Source organism: Hypomesus transpacificus, chromosome 7 (genome assembly GCF_021917145.1).
Source record: "Hypomesus transpacificus isolate Combined female chromosome 7, fHypTra1, whole genome shotgun sequence".
NCBI lineage: Eukaryota > Metazoa > Chordata > Actinopteri > Osmeriformes > Osmeridae > Hypomesus > Hypomesus transpacificus.
The window spans coordinates 2,528,414-2,553,308 of NC_061066.1; the positions used below are offsets into that span (position 1 = coordinate 2,528,414).

At 44.9% G+C, this 24,895-nt stretch overlaps 2 protein-coding genes across 2 annotated transcripts in view; one reads left to right on the plus strand and one right to left on the minus strand.

Moving 5' to 3' along the window:
• Positions 1-24,895, minus strand: part of LOC124469297 (synapsin-3-like) — a 73,146-nt gene that overhangs the window by 26,845 nt on the left and 21,406 nt on the right. The window contains exons 4-6 of the mRNA XM_047022476.1: positions 22,550-22,641; positions 17,687-17,843; positions 16,909-16,998 (exon numbers count right to left, since the gene is read on the minus strand). Coding sequence (XP_046878432.1) covers positions 16,909-16,998; positions 17,687-17,843; positions 22,550-22,641 — 339 coding nt within the window. The remainder of the gene's footprint in view (positions 1-16,908; positions 16,999-17,686; positions 17,844-22,549; positions 22,642-24,895) is intronic.
• Positions 1,267-16,100, plus strand: LOC124469300 (metalloproteinase inhibitor 3-like). The gene is made up of 5 exons (XM_047022478.1): positions 1,267-1,560; positions 8,633-8,715; positions 9,973-10,084; positions 11,425-11,546; positions 13,794-16,100. Exons 1-5 carry the CDS (start codon positions 1,434-1,436, stop codon positions 13,989-13,991), a joined length of 642 nt encoding a protein of 213 aa, XP_046878434.1. The 5' UTR covers positions 1,267-1,433; the 3' UTR covers positions 13,992-16,100.

Below are 24,895 nucleotides of genomic sequence, written 5' to 3' on the forward strand. Positions count from 1 at the left end.
TGTGTATGTGTATCTGTGTGTATGTGTATCTGTGTGTGCGTGTGTTTGTGTGTACAGTACCAGTCAAAAGTTTGGACACATGGGAAAATGTGTCCAAACGTTTGACTGGTACTGTATATTAATGTATTTTCAACTACAAATAAATGATTTCCACACATTCTTTATATAAACAGTATGTCATTTGTCTTTGGCGAGTTGCCACTCCACTTTTGAGAAAGTGGTAAACAGTGAAAATCCCTGAAGATTGAGAAGTGTTAATGAGAAAGCCTGTTTAGGGCCATGGTTCTGAAACCTGGGATTATTCCGGCTCGGTTGCATAACTGGCCGTCCCTAACCTGGCTCCTTAAATCCCCGGAGAACAGCCACCCAAGTGATATCTCCTCTCGGCTCGCTGAACACTTACATAAACAGAAGGGGACTGAAGAGTGATTAGGATTAAACGGTTAATTATGGGCCGTGTGTAAGACAGGATCTTGACGGTTCCCAGTTATCTTATGTGTCTTTGGTACGGTTTGTAAATCTCTTCTTCTCTTTTTGGTATTTTTGGCCATGTTTGTGCGGGTCCCAGGACGACGAGTCAATGTTGATGCATCAGCTAATGAGGATCTGTGTCAAATCAAGAAAAACAAGAATTTGGCCGATAGATGCGACATGAGGACACGAGAGTCTCACAGTTCTCTCATTTCATTGTATATTCTGCATTGATGTATGTCTATTTTCTATTGTCTGTTTTACCCACTCTGCCAGTTTACCAACCCACCGACCTCCCTGTGCCACCCCTCACCGGTGTGTCACCGCTCATTTTATAGTGGGCACACAGGAGTTCCTTGTGGGCACATGGTGTCCACAGCCTGCTTTCATAGCGACACACTGCTTTTCAACTGTTCTGTATTCGCAACACATGACCAGATGACCATACAGTAAGGACATCACACTAGGTAGACAAACACCGTGCACATTGGCACAATCAAAAGCAGGTATAGACCAACATGCATTACACAGTAGATGACGTGAATTACATCAGACTCGTATGTTTTTCCTTTCAGTGAGCTGTTTCCAGCGGTTTGGGCTGAGACTGGAATGTTTAAGAGATGAGAAAAAAAGAGAGAGAAAAAAGAGAGAAAGAAAAAATACAACCAGTGTAAAGTTCCAATATGTCATGTCTATGTGATTCTGAATGGCATCATCGTGAGTCGTGATTGGCCGCGGTGTCTGTCGTCTGAAGTGGTTCTGGGGGGCGTTCACATCCAGCGCACTATATGTAATTTGTGACTCGCGAGCAGAGCAGCAGTGACAGCTTGACCGGAGACAGGCGTTGGACATACGCAGAGACGCGAGTGCAACTAGGATACTCTGAAGAGCCATAACCGAACTTGACGCTTGTTTTATTTAAAGTTAGACTACAAGACAGGAGACTAAAAAAAGTCAGAAAAATGCAGTCGTTCTATCAGCTGATGAGCGTACTGTTTGTCTTCGGCAGCCTCCAGATAAACCAACTGACAGAAGGCTGCTCGTGCGCTCTTTCGCACCCGCAAGATGCGTACTGTAACTCTGACATAGGTGAGTCTCACGTTTGAGAAATAAAGTTCAAAAATGTATTTTAAAGGGGGGGAGAAGAGGGTCTCACTAGATACCTTACGGTTGTTGTCAAAGTTTTGGTTAATGCAGTTACATTAGAGCACTGACGATTACTTTAATAGGTTGATTATCGCACGCACTACATCATATCCATCTACAGTACTCATGAAAAGATGAACGATAAGTTTTAAATCTGATTGTAATGTGTGAATTGCATTCATTGCATATTGTATGTCTTTCACTCCACATTATTTGGTCGTATTCAGCATTTAAAATGAACGTAAAACATATCTTATATTCGGTGCAAAATGTTCATTTCAATGCAAAGTTATTTCGGGTTTTAGTCATCCAAGTTAGTTTAAAATAGCCTGACACACTTCATTCTAACTGTATCAGATGTAATGTTTACTACAGCACGTTTATTTTGAGGAGAATAGATCATGCGTCATCTCTCAAATTAGTAAGGCGAAAGGAAGACCACTTTCCCTCTCTCTCCTCCTGAGTACGAGCTAACCGTCTCCATAGAAACAGGTCCCACTGACTATAATGTTTTTCAGCGCAAATTACCTCTTGCTGAGCAATAAAACGGAACAGACAGGCAGACGGTAGCCAGCCAACTATTTTACTGCTTCTTGAATATTGCACCCATGTGTGGAGGTTAGCAACGGCAAATTTAAAGTGCAGACTCACTGTTTTGCTACTGTCCTGGGATCAGTTTACTGTTTGACTTTCTATGCTATTCAAGAACCAAAATAGCAAGAGTTCTTGGTGGGTCTTTTTTTGGTGCTCTTTCTAGCCTAGCATGCTCTCTGCCCTCGATATTCCAGCTCCAGTTTTCAGTTGCCCCATTCCTCAAACAACGCAAGTTTTCTCCCCAATTTTCTGCCCAGGTTGCACATACTTGGAACGGCTAATTCCTAACATTCTAACGTTAGGTACGAGTCAGATTTAGACATCTCAGTCTAAGACAAGTTATTAATCTAGGCTCACTTGGTGTTCAAGCCAGCCATTTATTTGCTTGTAGAGCTTAGACTGCGACCCTTAGGTCTTAAAGCCACGGAAAAGGGACAAGGCTTTGTAATGCATGCTTTAACACCGGGTCATGATTACACTGACATCCCAGATCAGTGCTGTTTTACTGAGAAATCCCAGCCCAATCTGACTAGAGTTATTTGATACAACCAGATCCATGCGTTAATCTGTTGTTACCTTAGACCCATTTTAATTTGGACTCTTTTACTCACCCAATGGAGTGGAGGTGTACAAAGTATAATAGGGGTTTCTTAGGCAGGTTTACAAAAAAGGCAGTGTGGAATAGATACGGGTCAACTGAGATATTTCCGAGTGGGTATTTGAGTGGAGAGCTCTTTGCCTATTAGCCCTGTTTGTGTGTGTGTGTGTGTTGTAGAACTGGGGCAAGTTCCTCTGCCGCTGGGGCAATGTGTGTTCGACCGACCCCATTCTCTCCCCCTTTTACACACATGCACGCACGCACACGCACACACACACAAACACACTATGGATATGGGCGAGCAGATAAGCTTTGAAAGAGATGTCCATTAAACGTCCATTAAGGTGGTTTGAGTGGTCCAGTGCCGTTCAGCAGAGAACAAGCAGATTTGTGGGAGGACTTAACAGTGGAACCAACTATGACGTCACTGGGCTCTGCATCTCCCTCCCAAGTGCTCCTCAGTCCGAGCAGAAGGCTGTGTCTGCCGTGAGAGGACAGTCACTGTAGACGGACGCTGCCGTCCTCTTCACGGGAGGGCAGAGCTGTTCTGAATGAGTACATCATCATGCCGTTTTATAAGTTACCCATTCATTCACAGCGTTTGCAACTCCAACGAACACTAGAATGCCAAAGGGAATGAATGATTTGGAGGAGGTTTCTACCAGTGGACCTGGTTGCATTGTGTTGAAGGTGTAGGTAAACATCGGCATGACAAACAGTCATGCAGCCATTTCAACACTCCTGCTTCAGCTCATGGTGTTGGCAAAGGAAAGATGCATGGCAGCGTAGAATCTAGGCCTAGCCTCAATGGGGCCAGTGATATTTTGTGAGCTCCACAAAATCCGCATTTTCAAGGTTTTGGCTTAGCCCAGCGGTCTCATTGAACGCTTGTGGCTCATTGAATGCCTGTTCCCTTCTGCTGCTAAGACCTATGGTTGGATACGCATGGAGCTTTAGAGCCAGTACTAGGATGTTTTTGACTTTTTCCAAGAACCTTTCATCCGAGCATGCTCTGCAAAACATTAAGCAACAAGGAAGAAAGTGATGAAATTATTTTTTTTAGTTTAAGTTTGCAACAGGGTATTGTATCAATATATCGCTCCAAGACTCTGTAATTGAGCTATCCATGCATTGTGAGATCATTTTTGAGCAATTTTCTCTCCACTTTAGAAGAGAATTTTCTTGCATTATTGCGCAACTGAATATATTTGAAGCACGTTACAGCATGCAACATTTCCAATGAAAGCTCTGGTGCCCCAGCATGATATTTCTATTTGAATCTTCTTGACATATCCAAACAAATGCGTGCCATAAGATTGTCAAAACAGGGTATGTCAAATGTGGGATGGTGAACAGGTCCAAAACCCTTCCAAGACGTGTACTGCATTATCTTAGTGGTATGAGGTGGATGTTTACAAAACACTGTCACGCTTTGATAAGCAACTCAGTGATGTAACATCCCTCCGAATCCTACAGTATGAAGCAAAATGTATTGGATAAAAACAGTATTGATGAACATTCAGGATATTGATGAAAAAAAACGACTACAGAATGGTGCAGCGGTGCCTTAAACCTGAAGCAAAAATCTCATATCTCAGAGATGTGCTTTCAGTGAAGGTCAAACATCAAGGTTTTTACATGGAGCACAAGTGGATGCATATGCAAATGGGGACTTCTTTCACGTGTCCCAAGTTGAGCAGCACTGCCTGGTGTGTGGAGAAAGGCTCTAATTTCCACTGTCAACTTCAAACACGATATGGGGGAACATGAATCATCCCTGTTAGAGACCCGGAGGCCAGTTCAAAGCATGCTCCCGTTGTTTCACATGCCCCGTTTCCTAACCGCAAGCATAATCTCCTATGGTGAAGGAACCAGACAGCCTTGTGAATGAGGAAATGAGGCTACGCTAAATACTACAACAAAGGCTAAACAGCAACAACCTGAGGGGATCTCGGAGTAAGAAGCCTAGTGACAAACTACCATTGGGAGTTCAACCAGCTTAAGTCTCCTCCCCTACCTCAGTGAACCCCGTCATCGCTGCATTTCCAGACAACTGGGATTAGCCATTTCCTGTCATTTTTCATCCTGTATACCTGGGCCAATTATGCCTTTTTTTTTTAGGGGGGTGAGCGCGTGAACCTGCTTGGCTGTGATTTGGTGGCAACTGAAACAGGCCCATTCACATGCTTTCAAGGAGAGGGCTGTTTTCCCCCCAAAGCTTTTCAAGCTCCAGATTAGTGTTCCAGCCTTCAACTTTGGCCCTGAGGGTTTGTATCCCTCCAGTCCTAAAGACCTGCGGTGACAGGAGCAAAGCTCCCCATACTTGTACCATGCACCGATTTAATACAGAAGATTACACTCAGGTTTGTGTGCATGCTTAGCCTGGGATAAGAACCTAGAGAGAGACTGATCTGGTGTACGCTTAGACAATATGTATTAGTGGGTATGAGGGAAAGTCTGGGGGTTGAGCAGGAGGTTCCTGTCACCAATGACACGTTAGAAAGTTCCAGAGAGAGATTAGGTAGGCCTAGTCTAAAGGTTTAGTCTTTGGAAACGGGTTAAAGGATAAATAGGGGTTAGGGAGTGATATAAGTCATTTAGAGATAGGGGTTAAGTAGGGTTTGGGACAGGGGTTAGCTTGGAATAGGGGTTGGTAGTGTCTGGGACAGAGATTCCACAGGATTTGGGATAGTGCTTTAGCAACACTGAGTAGCTAGAATCTATTCAGGCTCTTTTCCTTGCAGTCAGCTACACCTTACCATCTAACTGCTCCCCAACAGGAAGACAGATCAAACTCTGAGTAAGAGAATGCAGGTTCTGTCATAAGGAACATTATGTCATCTGGGACCAGCTCACTGCTATCCAAGCTGCTTTCATCTCTCGCTGCCAGGATGGCCCGTTACAATAGGTCAAAAGGTGCAGGATTCCCTGCAAGTTTGACATGTTCATCCAATGAGCACGGGACATATCGGTTAACTAAGGCATCCCTTTTCTACTGACCACTCGAGCATTGCTTAAATCACCACAGCTTTGTCTGTAATGTATTGAAAGGCATCTGTTTGAAATGGAATAGATGGCTCTATTCCAAGCCTACGGGGACATTGGTTTTCAATCCAGGTCAAGTGTATTCCCACAATCAAAGTGCTCTGACACACACACACACACACCTCAAACAGGGGAATGTCATTTCTTAGTTTATTTTTGTGTGTCACACTGAGAATCTTTCACCTCCCCCTCGCATCGGAGTTGGAACATGTTAAGCATACTAAAACCCACTGTCACCTCCCTACTCTCTCACACATACACATATCCACATGCAAACACACACACACACACAAACCTTGTGAGGGTGACTTTATTGTCAGTAATTGGGAGTTTAGTGCACTGCAAGATTCTCCAGCTAAAGTAAAACCACAGGGTCTGTGATTTGAAATCCCCTTTGTGTTAAGATTAGTATTTGTATGCATCTTTTAGTAATCCCACTCTACAAGAGATACTTTGCTAAATTAATTCACATTTCCCTGACACCCCAATTTCTCCTATCATTATTTTTAAAAACCCTCCTTTTTCCTAGAATGTGTGTTTAAATACCCTGCAAAACATAAATATGCATGCACTGAGAACGGTGTAGCACTTCCCTGTAATTGGTACTTATCCGTTGCGCCACAGAGAGAAAGAGAGAGGGCCACTTACAGTGCCATATATATAGCCTAGCTGTTAGAGATTCGAGCTGCTGTGTCTATTAAAGTTTAAGTCAGGTGGATATCATATGCGGTCCTTGGTTAGGAACTGGGTTCTATAAACATCAGCAATTTAGTCATTTGGATAACAGGCGCCTGAAGAGACACACATTTAGGGAAAGACAGCTCGTGGTAACAAGTCCTGTCGTATTCCGAGGAGTCTGTTCTGGGAGGCTTCCCTTAGAGGCTGAAAGGTCACCTAAGGGAAGGACACAAACCCACTCTCTCGTAAGCAGCTGGGTTCTTTCCTACATTCCACAGAGCAATGACACTGATACCCCCCAATTAGTGTCCACTGTCCACAGTAACGCCAGTTACTAGGAACAAAAAGGATGGTGTGGCTCTGGTAATTCTAGATTTCATATTACCCTATACGACTCAAACAGCAACATACCTGACCTGGGTCCAGGATAAAGATCGAGTATATTAAAGTATCGGAAAGTCATATAGTCATTTTACTACATTTAATCCGCTACTCACGGCTGCAGTCATGCGACGGATCCGCTGGTTTCACGGCAGCGGGAGCGCCAAATCAGGTGCCCCGAAGTATTTGACGGTATTTGGAGAAAAAACGTTTGCCCCAGGTCTGACTTATGGCAGGCACCCACAGAAGACCTGGAAAACTATGTGCACAATTCTTTTGATGCTTCTTGCCTTGTTTGGAGGTCAGGGGTAAAGTATTGCTTGGGGCCGCGCCTGAATATAACTGGCTCAGATCAGATGCAGGAGTGGGATCAGAATCTAGTTTCATATCTGCACATTCCCCAGTAATTGTGCCCTGTGCTCTCTACAACACGTATCTGCATTTATGGTAGGTACATACCCAGCCTTGTTAGGTAACATTGCTTGAAGGGTCATAATACAGGCTGACAGATTAATAGAGCATATGACCTTGGTTAGATCTCTGAGAAGGACAGAATGAATCCCCAAGGGAATCTTTTGTTGGGATTGGTTAGAAATGATCTGCAGTTTGTGTGATGTGTGATTTGCTACATGAATGTCAGTGGCATTTTTGACTTGATCACTTGGAAGTGATGTCATTCATTTATTCCGAGGTGGGAATGCAATACGGGCTAAACAAGGTGTTCTCAACTATCCAAATATGCTGTCAGATATGTATGTCTGATTATCCACACCCACCTTTCTAGTCCTTTCCATGCGAATGGGACTGAATAAACACAGGCTGTAAGGATGACACTGCCTCCTCTCTGACTACAGTCAAAAGGAATGAGATTCTTTTCCTTTTTTCCCCTTCTATCTTCTTTCTTTCTTTTTTTTCTACCCATCTTGGAATGTGAGCCTCAAAGGAATGTGGGAAGGAAATTCCACCAGGCTAAAGTTAACAAACATCCCAGGGCTTAGTTATGTCTGTGACTCTCTAGTGTCCGGGAGCAGGTGAACTTCACACCAGACAGTCCCCCCCCCCCTACACACACACACACAAACACACAACCACCACTGGGCCCACACAACTGCAGTAGGTACTGTGTGTGTATGACGGGAGGGGCTATTCACCAGCCTGAATGAGGCTTTGCTCGTAAGCTAGTCACCTGCAACTGGCCTAGTCACTCCAACAGTGAAAGCAAACAACTGGGACCCGCGGAAAAAAGTTTTCACCTAGACGTTGTTTACATGAGGGCGAGGGCCGATAAGATCTTTTCCAGCCTTGTTCTCATTACAGATGGAAGCTTGTTTAAACACAGGAGACACATGGTTTTACGATGTAGAGATGGAGCTGAAAAAAGGGGAAAAAAACAAGTCGGTGAACTCCTTTTTTTCTGTCCTCAGAGACTCCTTCGGTCTCTGTGTGTCAAACTCAATTCCAACCCGCCACCCCCACCCCTAGTCCCCCCTTTCCCTTTCAGTAGACTTTCTTGTAAACGGCAGCAAAGTAAAACATCTGATGACTAGATGACCTGCAGAGACCACTCCTTGTTGGATGTCACTTAATAAGGAAGTCAAGTGTATCGTGGGGTCTGAATTCGCCAGTTTTGAAAAGCTGGATTGATGGATGGGGCTTCTAAAATATGGTCAGTTTGAATCACTGCATAGATGTATGTTATCTGTTGTCTTCTATCCACAGTGATCCGTGCCAAAGTGGTTGGTAAGAAGCTTCTGAAGGATGGGCCTTTTGGAACGATACGCTACACAGTGAAGCAGATGAAGGTGAGTCATGGCCTCTCTAAACTATGAGCTCCTGTTAATGTCTAACATCAAACTCAATATCAGCAGATCACCCAGACGTCTGTGATCCGCTAGTGTGCTAGAAGCCTAGTGGAACGGTATGTGGCAGGTTACATTGCATTGGATATTTTATTCATTTAGCAGATGCTTTTATCCAAAGTGACAAAACAAACAGTGCATACAGTTTACATTCTCTGTAGGGCTAACACATACTTTGCGGTAATATAGAAAACAGATAGGAACTCATGGACTAATAAATGTAATCTCACAAATAGCCTACCTCAAAGGCAGTGACAGCTCTGTGGAAGACATCATTATGACGAGGGTGCTAGAGAGTGCAGAAGCTTCCTCAAGGCTCTGTGATCACTGAGGCCCTCATAGGCATTACATCTTAAGGCATCATTGACGTCAGAAGATACAGCGTACGGTAATGAGTGATTGCATTCCTACGTAATACCTTATCCTCCTCCAGGTCACCTATGTGGCTACATACTTCCTTTAAGCAACAATAACATTTAAGATACAGGGGATTAGGCTTATAAATTGTTTACGGTATATTCCTCTATTAACTCTTGGCCTCTGGCCATTTTGTCTAATCTAGTTTAATCTGTTTGAGATTAAAATCTAACATAGCAATGATGGCCTCCCTGTGAACTATTAACAGTTTATAATGAAGAGTGCCTAAAGAAAGAGTTTCCCTCCAAAACCCACAAACTGACCCCTTTGAGAGTTTCTGTGTATTTTTAGTTGAGTTTTTCAGCCAGAAACTCCTCATTTTGAGCCCTGTGACTAGCTTTTATTTTTGTTTTTATGACTGTTTTCCTCCCAAGAACAGCATGTCTAAACAGGGATTTCCTGTTGTTTCCAGACAAATAAATGACATTGCACAAAAGCTCTAGCAAATCTCAGGGCTAACTTTGAGTCCAGCAAAGATTGGTTGTACCTATCTGATTTGGCTGAAACAAACCACAGTTTTACACATAAAAAATGTGACAACGCGACAATAAGTTATGTAATACAATTATTTTGTATTTGTATAAAGATAAGAATCTGTTACGTTGTCCTCATCATGCAATTCTTCCAGAAATGTCATCTGATAAGATTTTATCATTTGCATTCCTCATTGTTTTGGTACAGCTTTCGAAACGGCTTATTACTCAATCCTCAAAAGCTGGTTGTGTGCAGTTCAGTGAAAGTATTTTGTTTATAACACAATGTTGTTTGTGCCACGTTCTGTAGATGTACAAAGGATTCACCAAAATGCAGCACGTTCAGCACATCTATACTGACGCCTCCGAGAGCTTGTGTGGGGTGAAGTTTGACATCAACAAATACCAGTACCTTATTACAGGTGAGCGATTTTGTCATTGAATAAAACCTTTATGAAAAAATAGGTAAAAGTATTATTTTGACTATCAAATTCTAATCAAATTCTAATCATTCATGTTGAACATTCTGTATTGTGTATTATAAAATGTCAAATGTCAAATGGGTAGTCCAGTAAACTTCTCTCTTCTTCTCATGAGTCTTAAAATGAACTTTTCTCTCACATGAGCCTGTTGCTCCTGCTCCCTCCAAACAACACACAAGGCCACAAAACCAGCGTTGCTAACAGCAGCCTCAGTTTGTTTAGTTTAAATGCAAGTCCCTTCCCTCCCACCCCCCCCAGAGCTGCTCTGTGACACAAACTTTCCCACTATTTATAACCTGTTGCTTGCCACTGTGCGGAAAACACAGCCCAGGGGCGCTTCTTTCAAGTCCATTTCCCTCCTATTCTGAACATAAAAACGGTAGAAAACACTTCCCACCCTCTGTATAATTAACAGGAAGCTTCAGCCATTTTCTTGCAGGAGCTTTTACGATGCGCTGGTTCGAGTAGTTTACTGTACGTCCCAGGGCCGGCCATATAGACGCCTAGCGTGTTCCCGTCACTCTATCCTAAACCTGTGAACATGGCCTCCGGAGCCAGTGAAAACAGAGGAAGTCACCAGGCAACAAAGACGTGTGTGTTTACTGGGGCAGGGTGACGATGACATCACAGGCCACCGTCTCTGCTCAGGGGGTCTATAATAAGGAATGTGGTTCCCGGGACGACAGTTTCAGGACTATGTTACAGGCATGTTGAGTACGTTGAGGACTGAGAGATCAGCTTCACCCCGTCCCATTTTATCAAGCCTGATGACTGCTTGGCTCCTGATTAGCTACATAGAAACACGTCGAACACTCCACATTGCCTATTAAGTCAGCAATTGACAGCTGCAATCCACATCAAAGAGGTTGTGGGCTGAAGAGTAGGGGCATGGAGGGGGAAGGAGTGGGACTGTATTAGCTAGGCGTCAGATCCCAGTGCAGTAGTGACATGTTTGTGTAGATACAGAGTGATGAACAGCCAGGGTCTTGAGTGTTAGTGGTCTGCAGTGCACCTGTTCCCAGAGGTGGTAGACCTAACATCGGTGGTAAGCTGTGATCCTAAATATAGAGGACTGCCAACTTTTTGACATTCAGAATTAGCGGTCTTGGTTTAATATGGGTTTACTGTACTAGATTACAATGTCTTACAATGTTCGGTCAGAACCAACACTTTGTCTGGTAAAAGTTCCATTCGAAGTTTCCTTGCTCCAACCAATGCTCTCTCCCCCCTCTCCCCCCCTCTCCCCCCCTCTCCCCCCCCTATCCCCTCCCCTCCCCCAGGGCGCGTGTTCGATGGGAAGGTCTACACCGGGCTGTGCAACTTCAACGAGCGGTGGGAGCGCCTCTCTCTGTCCCAGAAGAAAGGCATCAACCACCGCTACCAGCTAGGCTGCAACTGCAGGGTGAGTGGGAACCAGTGTGCCCCCGGTGAGCAGGCCCAGCAGCAGATCAAAGGAGAGGCCAGGGAAAGGGGCCGGGGACAGGGTAGAGGCCGGGGCCGGGGTAGAGGCCGGGGCAGAGGGAAAGGCAAAAACCAGGGAAAAGGACAACAGAACACTCTGCTGAAGCACAGGTTCCTACTCTGAGTTATACCCTGAGTTTCACCCTGAGTTCCACCCCAGTTCCTCTAAAGAGGTGCAAAATCGGGTGCAAAAAAGTCACTATATAATCTCCACTATATACTACATGTAACTACTACTGGTGATGCTTTAAAGGGAAACATTACGTGTTCACTCTGAAAGACTTTAGTTGCCTGGCATTTATAGGGTCAAAATGCATTGTCTTTAATGCATTCATTTAGTTCATTCATGTCGATGTGCTAGAAGCTAAAATGAAATGATCACCAATAAACACATGATAATGCAATGCTGAAAATGTACCCTCAACAGACAGGGCCATTCAAGCACAGGCAGTAGCCTACCTGTAGATTGCCACTTTGTGGAAACGATTGCATTTGCTTTGTATGTGTACTGGGAAAGCTTTAAAATGTGTTTTGCTGTCCAAGAGATTGAAATGTTATGTTTTGACACATGTACATGTATGATTACAAGGGAATACACCTTTCAATTTCGGATGGTAGTTGAATGGTTTTGCTTTTCAACTGTCAAAGTAACACTTGCAACGAACCAGGAATTTGAAGGTGTCCCCTTTCATTTTCACATCATTTCGGATAATGTACCTCCATGAAATGTTACAAAAGAAACAGAGAGATGGATCAGGTAGTGACAGGCGGAGAAAGAGAAGAAAGATTTACGATGATCTTTGGGAGTTATTAAATAACTTAACTACGCTGGAATCCCTTTTAACTGTCATTCCAAACCCCGAGCATTCCTAGATCTTTGGCGGACGTCCTTAATGCACAGTCTGCTCTGGTGTATTTGTAGTCTCCAAACTCATAAATATCCTACCGTACTGCAGGGCCCCAGACATCTGCTCCCATCATTAGGTCCCATCAGAAGCATAAGCAGATTGCCAGACATGCTTCCTAAGGGCCAAAACCTCTCCATTGTAACCAAACTGCCTAACGATGCAGATTCGGCAAAATCAAGAGACTGATATTGTTCTACTAGTCTTAAGGTCTGATGAACTGAAAGGTCACTTCTGACGTTCCGTCGATGCACTATTACATTTAACAACCCCCTTAGAAGCTGAATCAGCCGACAGCACAGACATCTCACCTCACTTGGCTCCTCACCCTAAACAACTTAGTGCCAACTTTTTCCCTGCATCTTTCTCACACTATGATTCCCAGCTGTCGAATGCTGTATCCAGTAGCACGATCGGATGGAGATATAGACACATCTGATTCCACAGAGGATGTACCTGTTTACAAGAAATATACATCTTCTCTCGATTCATTTAGTCTAAATCGACATTTTCCTCAGATTGGGCTGACACCATGGGACCAAACATGTTCGGCTTCACTCGCTCCCGTATTTACGATCTGTACTGCTGATTCCTCTGCTCTTCACACACACAAGGCTTTCACTGAAGCACCTCTTTACACCTCTTTACTCCAACACAGGTCTTTCTTCCTGTAAGATCATGGGCAAAAATACAAATAAATTATCAAACGAAACGCAATACCTGAAACGGTGCTCATATCTAGTTTCAATCTTTTTGGGTCTTCTCCATTGCCTGTAAAGGCATAGAGGATAAGAAGGAGCATACAATAATGAATATTTGACTTTGTGAAGACAGCTGAATCTGTAAAAAAACAAAACAAGTGCAATGATATGGAAATGGTTAGAATTACAGTCATTTGCATTGAGAACAGTTCCATGAACCCTTTTTCCACCTCCGTTCCGATTCATGAATTCTCCGGCTCTTTCTTTTCATCAACAGCTGTTATCTGGTGTACCTCAATCACGCACATGCTTCACCCTGTCCTATTAAGTTTCTAATTCTGCCTTGGCCTCTGTTCATGTACGCTAGACTGTAGACTCACTCTGTTCACTACTGAGTAACTCATTATTTGTCCTCCAAATGTACCAAAAAGTGTGTCCCCTTCAAAAAAACAACAAGACACCAATCTGTACATCAAACTCACGCTTACAGTTAACACAGAGAGTCTACTGCTATTGTGCTCATTCAAATCATTTTATTTCTGCTTTATGGCTACATCTTCCGTTTCGCTCCTCTCTCTTTAGATAAAGCCCTGCCACTACCTGCCCTGTTTTGTGACCTCAAAGAACGAGTGCCTGTGGACGGACATGTTGTCCCATTTCGGTTACCCCGGCTACCAGTCCCGGCACTACGCGTGCGTCCAACAGAAGGAAGGCTACTGCAGCTGGTACCGGGGGATGAACTCCCGTGACAAAACAACTATCAACGCCACCGACCCCTGAGCCAAGCGTACACCTTTTCCCAAAACTCTTACCCACTGCCATCTTCTCTCCTTGCCTTCTGTCATTGCTTCCTTTCTGACCTTCCCCACACAGACCCCCGCCCTCCCTCCCTCTCCCCCACCCCGTCCTCATCAGTCGTGAACCATTACAGGACCTGAGAAAGCACTCCCTGACTAAACAACAATGAAAACTAAAAAAACGAAACAAGAGAAAAAACAATCAGTGCCTGTGTCTAAGCACTTCTATATAAACAATACCTTTTTGTTTTATGCTGTACATTTCAGTTCTACCAAACGTCCTCCTTGTTTTTGTTGTGCTACTAAATTATACCTAATAATGTCAGCCAGATGTCCTTTAGATTCTATTTTTGGTTGGGAAAGCAATAAACACAGCCCTTTAAATGCAGAACTTAAAAAAACAATATATATAAAAAGATAAACAGTGTACATTAGAAAAACATTGTTTAAATATATAGCTAAATATCAATACATGAATGTAAAAAAAAAACTTTCATTTAGTGTGAGATGCAGGGTGACAGAGCTGAAGCAATACCGTTTATACATTATTTAAATAAACAATATTTAAACTCTAAAAGCGCGAGGTCAGTGCCAACAAAGGTGACCTTTGAATGCGGCCTTGGAATGCAATGCCTCAAGCTTCAGTCACACAAAGTTATTCTATTGGTATTTAATAATAGTCTTGATTCACATCAATGTGTATGTATGTTCACAGTTTTGAACTGTGACATGTCTATTTATGGATGATGCATGAATCTCTGCTTCCCTGATAGTTTTTACTGCAAAGTTTATTTTTGTCTTTAAAGAATCACTCTGAATACCAAGCAGATTGAATAATGAATTAAACAGATGAATAAATTATAAATCTATGATATATTTTCCCTCGAAGCACTACAAATGGCTATTACAGCACAAGCATAGGGAATACTTAATTGTTTGTGGAGATTTGGATATAGGTTTTATTTTATATTTGCTGTATATGATATAAACTATAAAACAATGAACTATATTCACTGAAACCTCTGTAGAACAAGTATGTGTGTGTTCATCCAAACAGACAACAAGCCTTTCTATTTGCCAAAAATCTCACGAGAGTTTTGGCCCAAACTGTCTCATCATAAATCCCTGTTTGGCCATGATGAATGACCATAATCCCAAATTGTGTTTATAAATTGTTGATGAAATGTTAGTTATGTGTTTTGAACTCCCTTAGCCGATTATAACGATGGTACTTTTCTCACTCCTCGTCCGGTACCCACCTTGTCTGTTATTTCCCCCACCACAATCAAACTTTAAGCAGAGGTTTCAGACACACAAACACACTAAGCTATGTTTTTCTAACTGTGTATTCCATTTTTTGTTTTGTATTTAACTGTTTCAGATGAAAAAATGAAAGTAACATTATTGTCACTAAATTCTTCCGCTTTTGTTTCAATATGGGGTAGAGTCTTCATTCCATTCCATTCTCACACAAGTAGATAACCCAGAGGGAGTGATACTGTAGTTCCTTGGACAGACATTAAACCATACTCTTGACAAAAAAGCCACGTCCTGTACATTATGTGTACTATGGTCAGAGCATGTCAAGCCAAGTATACAAGTCTACTGTACTCTTAATGCTGCATTACACACTTATACTACTATAGCTCATGATGTTTATAAAGAGTTGCTTACATAATATGCAAAAAACAACATGCATACACACGTACTTGCGCAAACCACAGACATGCTAGCACCACACATACCCAAATGGACCTGGTCCATGAATTTCCAAAGTTGCAAGCAGTTTCCCCTCATCCTCTCCTCCCCTGGTGGTTCTGCATGGATCTAATCCCTCTGTGGTATCTGTCTCAGTATTTCCGTGGTTCATTTTTGTGTAAATATACTTTCTGCTTAACACAGAAAAACTTGGTCAAGTTGATGCCGAGTGCATTAAAAACGGAAGCTGGTATATGTCTGAATACACCTTCGTGGGTATACACTGATCCATAAAGGGGGAGGGGGCAAATGTTTTCTTGTTAGGGTTACAGAAATGTTGGACTTAATTTCTGTGTTTTATATTTTTATAATAAAGATTTAATGAAAAACTGGCTATCAGAGTCTGTACTGATTTGTTTACCTATTGTTGTTTTTGTTGTTCATAGACCATAGGCACTTGACATTCACACATGAACACACGGATGAAAGGAGAAGAGCGGAGGAAAAGATAGAAACGAGGGAACAAAGGAAATAAGGATGGAAGGAAATAGTGAGGACAGCTTCCACACAGATACAGGTGTCAGGGCTCCCACCAAGAAACAGACACACACATATTGGAACACACACACACACACTCCCTGCCTTTGTAATGTGTGTATGGGAACACCGAAGATTCAAGGGCTTTACCTCTGTGCTGAGACATAACAACTGATCTGTTATGACTACTCTGAGAGCAGCTCTCTATGAGCCGTCTGTGTTTGGACTGACGGAGGCATCGTCGCCAACCCTGCTGACGTGACTGGACAAGAGAGCCAAGAGATGGGAGTATTAGGGGAACCTGAGGTGCACACATGTTCCCTGAGGGACCAAGAGCCAGGAAACAGAGGTACCCACTGCGCCGTGAGACTTCCTGCCGGTGGAAGAAGCTTGTACACTCCCCGGTACATCACAGACAAGAAGGGACATTGTGACTTTTTGAATGCAGGATACAGGACTGTAGCGTCGGGTGATTACAGTTAGTGTGTATGTGTTCAAGTCTGGCTCCCAGGTGTATCACGTACACAGATTTTATAGTTCGAAGCCTCTTTACCTCCTAAATCTCCGTATGCGGATCATCCGAGTACAGTATCTAGGTCCTGTGGCAGTTCTGAGTGAAGAACGGCGGGGTCTCATGATAAATGGATAGGAGGTCAGGAACTCACCATCTGTGTGTGATTGGGGTAGAAGGTTTGCTCGTTGAGAGGGAACTTCTCCGGGCCAAGGGAATGGTAGAGCTTTATCATGTGTGAGAACTGCAAGAACAGAAAGAAACACAAACAGTGAGAAAAGAGACGCCTTACAGATGTTTACCTCTACCCACGGCGCAGAGTAAGAAACCGTTGCCCCCGGCTACAGTACATTTAGAAGCCGTGCTGACGGACCTCTGAAAAGTCGAGTACGTGCTAGGTTAGGAACCGCTTTTTTAATCCAACACCGGGGGACATGTTTTGTCTGGGTGCGAGGACTGGGACCGTACAAGTGAAACGTGGCCTGGTTCCAGCCCACCGTACTGCATCAGCCCTGCACAGTTAAATCAGGGTGAGTCATCCCCTGCTGGAGGCCATACCAGGTCTGACTGCTCCACACACAGGTGTTATGACTCCCTCTAACAGCCCAGATAAAACAGTGGTCCGCCGGGGGTTAAGGTAGGGGGACTGTAGCCAGCGGTGAGGGTGGAAGAGTAAGGTGGAGGGAAAGAAGGTAGGAAGGAGGACAGGAAGGAACGATTGTTCGAATGAAGGAAGGATGTTGAGGAAGGCAGGAAGTTGTAGTGGGGTCAGATACCCACAGACAGTCTGAGCCCACTTCAATGCTGGGCCCCTTTAAGAGGAGCGAGTTGATCGAGAGAAAGGAGGGATTAGGGAGGAGGAGAGGAGAGGGTGAGATCAGAACGGAGGAGAGGATGGAATAACACCGAGGGGCGGGTCATAGGTCACGTACCACCCAGGGTTTGCTGCAGAAGTTGTAGATGGAGAGCAGAGTGTTGATGCTGGCCACGCCCCCAAACTGCAGGCCAATCACCAAGCTCCTGTAGTCCTCGCCCGGAGTCATGCTGTAGGCATGCTGGCGAATCAGGACAAAGTCTGGCTTGAAGGATCTGCCCGGAGACAAAGCAGTCATAGGACATTAGACAACAACAACAATGTTTTCTCTTGTTTTTAGGGTACTAAACACATCATCTAGTGTGGACAGCCTGTTGTTAACTGGAGCACATTGACATGTAGCACTTTGGAGTACGTTAACATGTAGACAGAGGGTATTATGTGTCAGTGAACACGCGTGCATGCCTTATGGGCAGCTGTTGTCAGTGGTGGCCGTATATCTCAGGGGCTCAGACCTGCGTTACAGACCGGGACAGCTGGATATCTAACATGTCTAACATATCATACGGCTTCCATACTTTCATCTGGAGATTCTATGGTATAAACACATCAATTTTCCTCTCAATCACTTGACCACTCACTCACTGGCTCGCTCACAGGAAGGAGTTACTTCCCTTATGCCTAGGCTCTCTCCGACCTGTGTTGTGATGGCGTCTGTGTAGCGTGGCAGTTCTGAAGAGGTACCGGGTTAGGGTTAGGCTGCAAGTGCTCAGCCCAAACGGGTGCTGTCATCGGTCAACACATTAACACGTTACCTTTCAACCCACTGTTTACAACAAAAAAAGCTACCCAATGGACATAGGGGGAGGAGACGGGGGGTCAAGGAGGTGTGTGTGTGTGAGGGGGGATGTGTGGGGGGCACCAGAATGTTCCTTGGAGTACCTAATCTTTTTGGACCATCTAGCCAATTAACACAGGCTAATCCTCCTCACTGCAAAGTGCTCTGGGAGCTGAGCCAAACAGGCCGTGAGGGACCAGCCAGGTCCTGTTACATCTGGGTGCGCTTACATGTCACATTACATTGTATTCAAGCATCTGCTGATGCTTTCGTCCAAAGCAATACACTAACAGTACGTATACTGTGGAAGGCACAGCAGATCAAGAACCAGAAGTGCCTAGTTTTGACTCTTTCGGTGGTCAGAGTCAAGGAACGGTCAGTATATGTATAAAATATCAATGTCGATACGATATGTACATTCACTGCTTCTGATGAGAGGAGGAGAGGTGAGTGTTTCCTTTAACTGCGACAATTCCACAACTACTCACGCACTTCCACTCCACAGGTCTGGGCTGGAGGGGAGCCAGTGAGAGTCGCGAGCCAGCTGAGAGTCTCAGGCCGGCCGAGGTCGTGGAGTCGTGCTTATGTAAGACGGGACACGCGCAACGTGTCACAGGCAGCCGTGGTGACCACGGCGACAGCAGGGCTGCAGCTGCTCTCTGCTCAGCTCTCTCCAGTCCAAGGTCCCGGTCTATTTCTGAAACTGTTTATTGACTGATACGAACTGTGCGCACAGCGCAAACAAATACACCAACGTCACCTTACAGGCTAACAGTGCACGCTAATACACAAATGTACACATACAGACTAACACAGTGCACGCTTAAACACTTTAGTGTACTCTAACATACTAATACACTGTGTACTAATACAGTACACAAGTGAACACGTATAGACCAACTGAGTGTACACTTATAGACTAATAGAGTTTATTAACAAACACCAGCACACTAACTCGCAAGTCTGACAACAAAGTTGTCAAACCCGTCCATCCCCATCGGAGGACCCGTGTCTTTTGCCAGTTCGCCAGCTGGCCTGCACACATCCAGTCAGTCATCAGCACAGAGAGACGACTCCCACTGGCTGGGTGACTACTAGGCCTGAGTTAATGGCAGCGCTGCCCTACACCCATTCTACATTAGCACACTCATTTCCACCATTAGCTTTGTTTTGCCATCTCTTAAATCGGAGTCATTTCACCCAAGCATGACTCCCAGAGGGAAGTGGATTACATTGAAGCCGACTATTTCTGTTTTATGATCCCTATTACTCAAGGCCAATAGAGATCTCTTTCCGGACAATATGCAAATGCACCCTTTGAACGGCTCATCAGCGAGGCTATAAAGGGTGTTTAATGGAGGATGAACCCTGTGGTACAGAGTTATTCATTTGAGAGAGAGAGAAAGAAATAGGATGAGAGCGGAGAGAGAACGAGAGAGAGATGGAGCTAGAGGGAGAGAGAGAGAGCAGGAGAGAGAGAGAGATGCAGGTAGCTAGAGGAGAGAGAGAGCAGGAGAGAGAGAGACGGAGATGGATCTATATTCAATAAAAAGTCGCTCGCTGTCTCGTTAAAAGTAATAGGCAAGAAGACGTACTGTAGGTGAACTCAACGTGGATCATGAACAGTTGTTTGTGAGATTCTGGTGTGGACATATTATGGTCTGGCGCTTGGGGCCCTTTTCATCAGTCCTCGTGGCGCATTAAAGGAAAAGAGACCATTAAAACAATCTGCGGCCATTTCATTACAGCTGCATCTATCTTTAAAGCCTCCAATTGCAGCACCCAGACGGATGACCGAATGGATGTGCACGTGTCCCAGAGACCATCATCTGTGCACGTGTCAGCCCCAGCCTCAAAATGGCAACCAGGGGTGCAATCTCCCGCACAATCAGTCTGTCTGAGGTGGATAAGCAGGGTTGAAAACCTCCATAAGAGGCGCCTCACATGTCCTCCAAGGACAAAGAAGAACATTGTTCTCTCTCTCTCTTTCTGGTTCAGCTAAAACCTAGAGACACACCTAAGGGGACCAAGAAGCAAGCTGGCCTTTCTGTACATGATTGATGATAGATCGTCACGGGTTTGTGGTGTGGTCTTGCCGAGCCTGGGGACTATTCCGAGAGGGGGAGCGGCTGCGGTCACGGTCCCTTGGCCCAGCATCACCAGAGGGACCAGAGGGACCTGGCCGTGGTACAACTCTATGGGCGGTGGCTTGGTCAAGCCTGCCAGAGGGGACTGCTGCTTGGGCAGGGCTCCAGTCAAACACCACACACTCAAACTCTCTCTCACACACACACACACACACACACACACACACACACACACAGGTGTCACACCCTCATGCACACTTTGCAAACATGCACGCAGACACACAAACATGGAAATACATTCACACAGAAGCACAAATAAAGGAAATGAGAGTGGTTATGAGTTGAAAGGGAATAAGAGGGACTGTTTGTTTTCCTGCCAACAGCATGACAGGATGGTGGGTCAGCCTGGATATAGGTTTCCATCCCTGTGCTCCTATGGGGGAACCACCCTCAGGTGTGTTAAGATCCAAATCTGAATTGAGCTATTATGCCGCCAGCAAGATATGCTCGTTGTAATAACATGAACCAGACTTAGGAATTACAGGCTTTGTTTAAAGCAGGAGGGCACTTAGTTAAATAGGTGGGGGGTTTGGGGTGTGTGGGGTAACTTATGAGACCGAACATTAGACAGGATGTATACAAAAAAACGAGACAAGGATTTGCTAATCCAATCTACCTTGTCTGTTTGTGGGCATGCAGGTCTGTCTTCTCTGTTAACCTCACCTACCCTACCTAAGCTAACCTATCCTCTTGCATGACTATATATACAAACTGAGATGTAGAAAGATGTAATTAAATGACAAGCTCCTGATCCTTTGTCCTTGAAAATCAGGTCCCATACTCCATCTATGGGAACATGTCTAAACGTACACAGGAGAATGAGACAGAGAAGCAGTTGACATTCCTTTCCAATCAGTCTCGGGGCCAAAAAGGAATATATCATCATTAGGGGTCAGAGTCAGTCGAACCTTACCTTGGCCTCTGTACTCATTTCTTTAGGCCATCTGAGGTGCTCTCAAACTGCCCCCTGCCCAACACCACCATCTCCATCCATGGGCAGACGATGGCTGACCCTTACAATGAAGTCAGTGATGGCGAGGAATCTCCTCCAACAAGCTGCAGACTTAATCAGTGTGTTATTACCAGTCTAGCCAGTATCTGACTGCCATTATCCCTGCTTCACTTCAAGCTGCACATGGCAAAGAAACATTTCCTGCAGGTTTCCTGTCCAAACGCTGCACCCAACACTGATAAAGAGGTGATTTTTTGGTGATGTTGTGGATACAAGGCACAACACACACATACACACACACACAGTTGACTTTCTGGACAAGCATGGGTCCGACGTGGACCAGCATGCATCTCATTAGCTGATCTAATTAACCAATCAGGGGCTGAAGTCTGGCATCCATCAGGAAGTAGGGTGGTGATGTCATCTCCCTGCTCTGCTGCAGTGAAACGTGGCCTGTTCGCGTTAGCGCCTCGCTAGGGAGCACTGCGGCGTTCGCGGCGCAGGGTGACACGCGGAATGGTGAGAAAACCACCGCACCACAGTTAACGAGTGACGTCGTGGTGACGTTGTCATGGCAACAGCCGTCTAAAACCCGCAACTGTGTCTTTGACACGACACATTCTTTGGAGGAAAAAAAAAAAGAACGCCCACGAGGGCAGAAGGATATGAGGGGGTGAAATGCGTACATTTTTATATCGTCCTTTTCTGAAATGTACTCACTGCTGTTTAGCAGCTGGGAGGTACATGACGAGTTAGCTCAACAACAAAAGCTACTTTACTGTACCATCTGTGACGTCCAGTCTCTCTGTGACCGGAAGCAATTTGATATTTATCCTCCAGTTTCCTTTCCCTCTCCTCCTCTCTTTTTCTCTCGCTCTCTCTTTAATGTGACTGATGGCGACTGAAAAGAAAGACAAGCCATTGCCCTGAGTCAACTGGGCAGATGAGGGATGGCATGGGCACATGCGTCAGGGACGGGCTCCACACGGACAGGACACGGCCTCTCTCTCTCTTTCTTTCTCTCTCTTTCTCTCTCTCTCTCACCTGACCACTTTGGTTCCTCCCTTGGTGACCTGCATGTCGACCATACAGCCGGTGTTGACGTAGGAGGCAAGGTTGATCTCCGAAAACTCCGCCTGCGTTGAACAGAGAAAACAGGAAACCTGAGATGAAAGGCTTAATTGAGTTGAATGAATGCTTTTTTCACGAGGGAAAGATGCAGCCTCGTTAGCATAATGATCAAACACACTCACTGATCATTATGTAACTTTGATATGAAACCAAAGATTTTAATCCTCTGGAAATTCCATTGCAATAAGTATTCACTTTGGATCTCTGTAAGAAGGGATGTCTCTACACTCCAGAAGGGGAGAGCATCCCACTGTGCCAATCCTGTTCATGAATATAAAATAATGTATCATATATGATGTCATGAGAGTGAGAGAGAATGCAGGGGGAAATAGAGGTTGGGAGAAGGTGAATTGAGAAAGGAGAGAGAGTGACAGAGAGAGGGAAACGGAGAGGAGAGAGAGAGAGAGAGAGACAGAGAGAGAGACAGAGAGAGAGAGTGACAGAGAGAGGGAAACAGAGGAGAGAGGGAGAGTTGGAAAGGGAATGGAGAGTGAGAGAGAGAGAGAGAGAGTTGGAAAGGGAATGGAGAGAGAGAGAGAGAGTTGGAAAGGGAATGGAGAGTGAGAGAGAGAGAGAATGAAAGAGAGGAGACAGAGAAAGAGAGAGAGGGAAACAGGAGACAGAGAGCGAGAGAAGCACAAATGCAGTTATCCCAGTCTGAGGTCTCCAGGACAGTGAGGGCCCAGTGACAGGCCGTATCCAGGATACCTAATGACTAAATCAAGCTCCCGCAGACATTCTGACAGAGGCAGTGGAGGAGAGGAGGAGGGGGGTAGTCTGGGAAAAGATTGTTTTGGGTAAGGACCGACTTTAGCGTGGAAGAGTTCAATTTGGTCTTGGCTGGGATAAATGACTACAGCCAAGACAGTTATAATCAGCACCACAATGGAATGTTGATACTGAAAATGCCTTCTCATTCGACGCATCTGGTCAACAGAACCATTGAAAAACGAAATGAGAACTGCACAGTGGAGTAGGCTGAAGAACCCCAGACAAACAGACAGGAGAACCACACAGAAACAGAACTAAGATGGGGTCAGGGGTCAGGGGTCATGGTGGTTGATGGGTTCAGTCAATGTACTCCCAAGCGGGATGTTTCACAGCCCAGTCAGTCTCTGCTCACCCACTAAGTATTTCGCTCCCACAAGGTTCTGGAACACAGAACCAAATGAGGGGTCCTGAACATGTTGACCTCACACTTGAAACGCCTCCATCTGTCTTCCTTAACATCACTTTAAAGCATGGGCAGTGACACTAATGTGGAGGAGGATTAATGGCTGCCCAAATGACCCTCACTGAGAAAAACTCCATCGGACGCATCTGGTCTGCACCCAAGCAAAACAGTCCACATAGAACGCAGTAGTAATTCACTTATCGGGAGGGCTAACTCCACAACAGGGCCCCCATTCCATGGCTCACCGATCGTAAACATGACAAAGGAAGGAGGTGCTAATCAGCGTACACAACACTTTCTCAGATCCAAGCGTTTGATTTACTGAGGTCTGAACGTGGGGTGTGTAGTTACAGCCCTGCAAGGGGGTGTTCTCCCTCATCTGACGATGGGTCCAGCTCGGTGGTAGAGCATCTGAACGCAGATCAAGAGATCCCAGGCTCATGTTCAACTCTGGATAAAAGTGTGTACTACATGAACACTGTTATTCCAATGTGGAGCCGCAGTTCGTGGTGCATGTGGTCCGGCCAACATCTGCTGTGAGAGAAGGACAGCTCATCTGTGTCAGCATTCTCTCTGGCCAACGAACAAAACGAATGACCCCCGAACCATCCCCCGTTTAACGTTTCTGAAGTTCTAAACGATGCCCATGTCACTATCAGAAGTCTGTCCGGCAGGCAGCCTACAGTCCCATGGAGGCTTCCCTGGGAAAGCTTTTTCTCAAAGTTCTCTTCTACCGTGAAATGTGATCATCGCAGTATCATACGGTACAGAACCGCAATGTTGCTAGAGGGTAGCTACGATACTTTCTTTGCCTGGTTTATCTGCCCTGTAGCCCCATGAGGATGTTTCAGAAGAACACAAGCAGGTCTATGTGCTCAGCGTTGCAACTGCGATGACCCAGAATGTCAAGAGCTTCATTTGAAATGCAACAAATTGTCCCCTGGGTCTCTCTGCCTTGCAATCAGGAACATCAGCAAGAGGGAGGACTGTGTTTTTTTAGAAAACAATGTGTCAACTTAACCAAACGTGTTTTTTTGTCTTTCTTTCTTCTTCTTCTTCTTAGCCAAGTGAAAAGCCCCCCCCCC